This window comes from Bidens hawaiensis, unplaced genomic scaffold, assembly GCF_021521415.1.
Source record: "Bidens hawaiensis isolate Kalapana, Puna unplaced genomic scaffold, B.hawaiensis_p1.1 tig00073212_1, whole genome shotgun sequence".
Lineage (NCBI taxonomy): Eukaryota > Viridiplantae > Streptophyta > Magnoliopsida > Asterales > Asteraceae > Bidens > Bidens hawaiensis.
This window is the reverse complement of record NW_027502752.1, coordinates 25,911-28,083: the sequence shown is the minus strand read 5'-3', so window position 1 is coordinate 28,083 and position 2,173 is coordinate 25,911. Positions and strand designations below refer to the sequence as shown.

General features: G+C 33.8%; 1 protein-coding gene across 1 annotated transcript; it reads left to right on the top strand.

The window, feature by feature from the left end:
• Window positions 1-223: 223 nt before the first annotated feature.
• LOC143606151 (sodium transporter HKT1-like) lies at window positions 224-1,664 on the top strand. The gene is made up of 2 exons (XM_077082019.1): window positions 224-1,347; window positions 1,426-1,664. Exons 1-2 carry the CDS (start codon window positions 224-226, stop codon window positions 1,640-1,642), a joined length of 1,341 nt encoding a protein of 446 aa, XP_076938134.1. The 3' UTR covers window positions 1,643-1,664.
• The last annotated feature ends 509 nt before the right edge of the window (window positions 1,665-2,173 follow it).

The window sequence follows — 2,173 nt, the reverse complement described above, 5'->3', positions numbered from 1 at the left end:
ATCCTAAACCAAAACATCTGACTACTAAAAAGAATTCTTTGTCCACTAGTGTATGCAATAAAATTAAAAAGAGTTGGCAGATTTTTATATTATTTAAAAAGGTTTGAACAGTGACCACACTAAAAAATATTTCTTCACGTTGCTCATATAATTATACAAACCACACGTACTCAAATCTTCCATCACTACAAATAGGTTCTCCCCCTTAACTACACCAAGCACTATGAAAATGTTTTCCTATATTGCAAAGAAACTTGAAGAACTTCGTAGCTCATGTTCTTGTCTATTCACATGGTTTCATCTACGTGGAAACCGATTTTTATTCGAGTTATATTTTCTCTTTATCTCATCCTTAGGGTTCCTTATTCTCCATTCACTTGATGGAAGAACCACCTCTTTAACCCCGAGGAACTTAGACTTATTCTTTACCTCTGTCTCTGCCGCCACTGTTTCGAGCATGTCCACTGTCGAAATGGAGGTCTTCTCCAACACCCAACTTATCATTATGACTATTATGATGTTCATAGGTGGTGAGGTGTTCACTTCCATGGTTGCACACTATATCCGTACGTTCTATATATATGTGTCGCTAGAAGACCGTAATAAATTTGATGACCGCGATACACAATGCAGTTTTTCAGATAAAATCGAGCTCAAGGACATAAACATCCTTGAATTTGGAAATTCAAAATCTTCCAATTTCTATAGTGATATTGATTTGAAGTTAAAATCCATAAAGTTCTTGGGTACTGTAGTTTTGTTTTACCTACTATTTGTCCACCTTTTAGGCGTGGTCTCTGTTTTGATTTACCTAAATGTCGTAACAAGTGCCAAAAATATACTTAAACACAATGGTCTACACTCTCTCACTTTCTCCATTTTCACAATAGTTTCAACCTTTGCAAATTGTGGGTTTGTTCCAACCAATGAAAACATGTTGGTCTTCAGAACAAACTCAGGTTTGTTGTTAATTCTCAGCGTTCAAGTTCTATTAGGCAATACATTGTACCCTCCTGCTCTACGATTTTCAATTTGGGCAATAGGGAAGTTTGTTAAGAAATCCGAAACTAGGTACTTGTTAAAAAACTCCAAAGGCATTGAGTATGATCATCTTCTTTCTTACCTACACTCTTTCCTTCTCTTGGTCACTGTGTTAGTTTTTATCATGGTGCAATTTCTTTTGTTTTCATCACTGGAGTGGAGTTCAGAATCATTAAGTGGCATGAATGTGTATCAAAAGCTTGTTGGGATTTTGTTTCAGACGGTAAACACAAGGCATACCGGTGAATCAATCGTCGACCTGTCCACCATTAGTAGTGCTTTATTGGTGTTGTTTGTCCTAATGATGTTAGTCCCTCTTTCTGATCCCTTCTAATTAATATTATTAACATGGTGCAATTTAGATATCAGATTAGAATTTTGCAGGTATCTTCCACCGTGTACCTCATTTCTACCAATATCTGAAGAGAGCAGTGAACAAGGGAGCAAAAGGGTTAGGAAAATCATGGAGAATTTGATCTTCTCACAACAGATATATTTGGTCATCTTCGTTATACTTGTTTGCATAACTGAGAGGAAACAAATGGTTGATGATCCTCTTAACTTCAATGTTTTGAACATTGTGGTTGAGGTTGTTAGGTAATTACCATACCCTCTTTCTCTCTCTTTATATATCTTGCTACGCATATACATCCGGTACAATGTTTCTTAGTAAGTAAAGTCATGATAACTTTGACGTACCATTATAACTAATTTAAATATATTTTGTAATTAGTTTACACTTATCTTTGAAATTAGCAAACTTAGACGCCTTGTTATAATTAGTTTAGAGGCATTGCTATTATTTAACAATTAAAGGTAACAATTTTTTATTTTTTGTTAATTTATAACCATATTAAATAAAGATTAAAGATAACTATTATTTTTATATTAAGTATAATATTTCCATATATATATATATATATATCCAAACCGATGTTTTTTTTTGTATGCTAGTACACTCAAGTATGTAGTTTGTAGATGAGAAGTTACACCATGTATCTAATTAAGTTTTCTAATTTACAACGACGTGTCTTTAACTGGTTACAGCCGTGTTTTCAAACTAATTACGTTGTTAAGTCAATCTTTCAAAAGCCTAACGCATGATCAAAATATGCAGACATAATCATGTGTC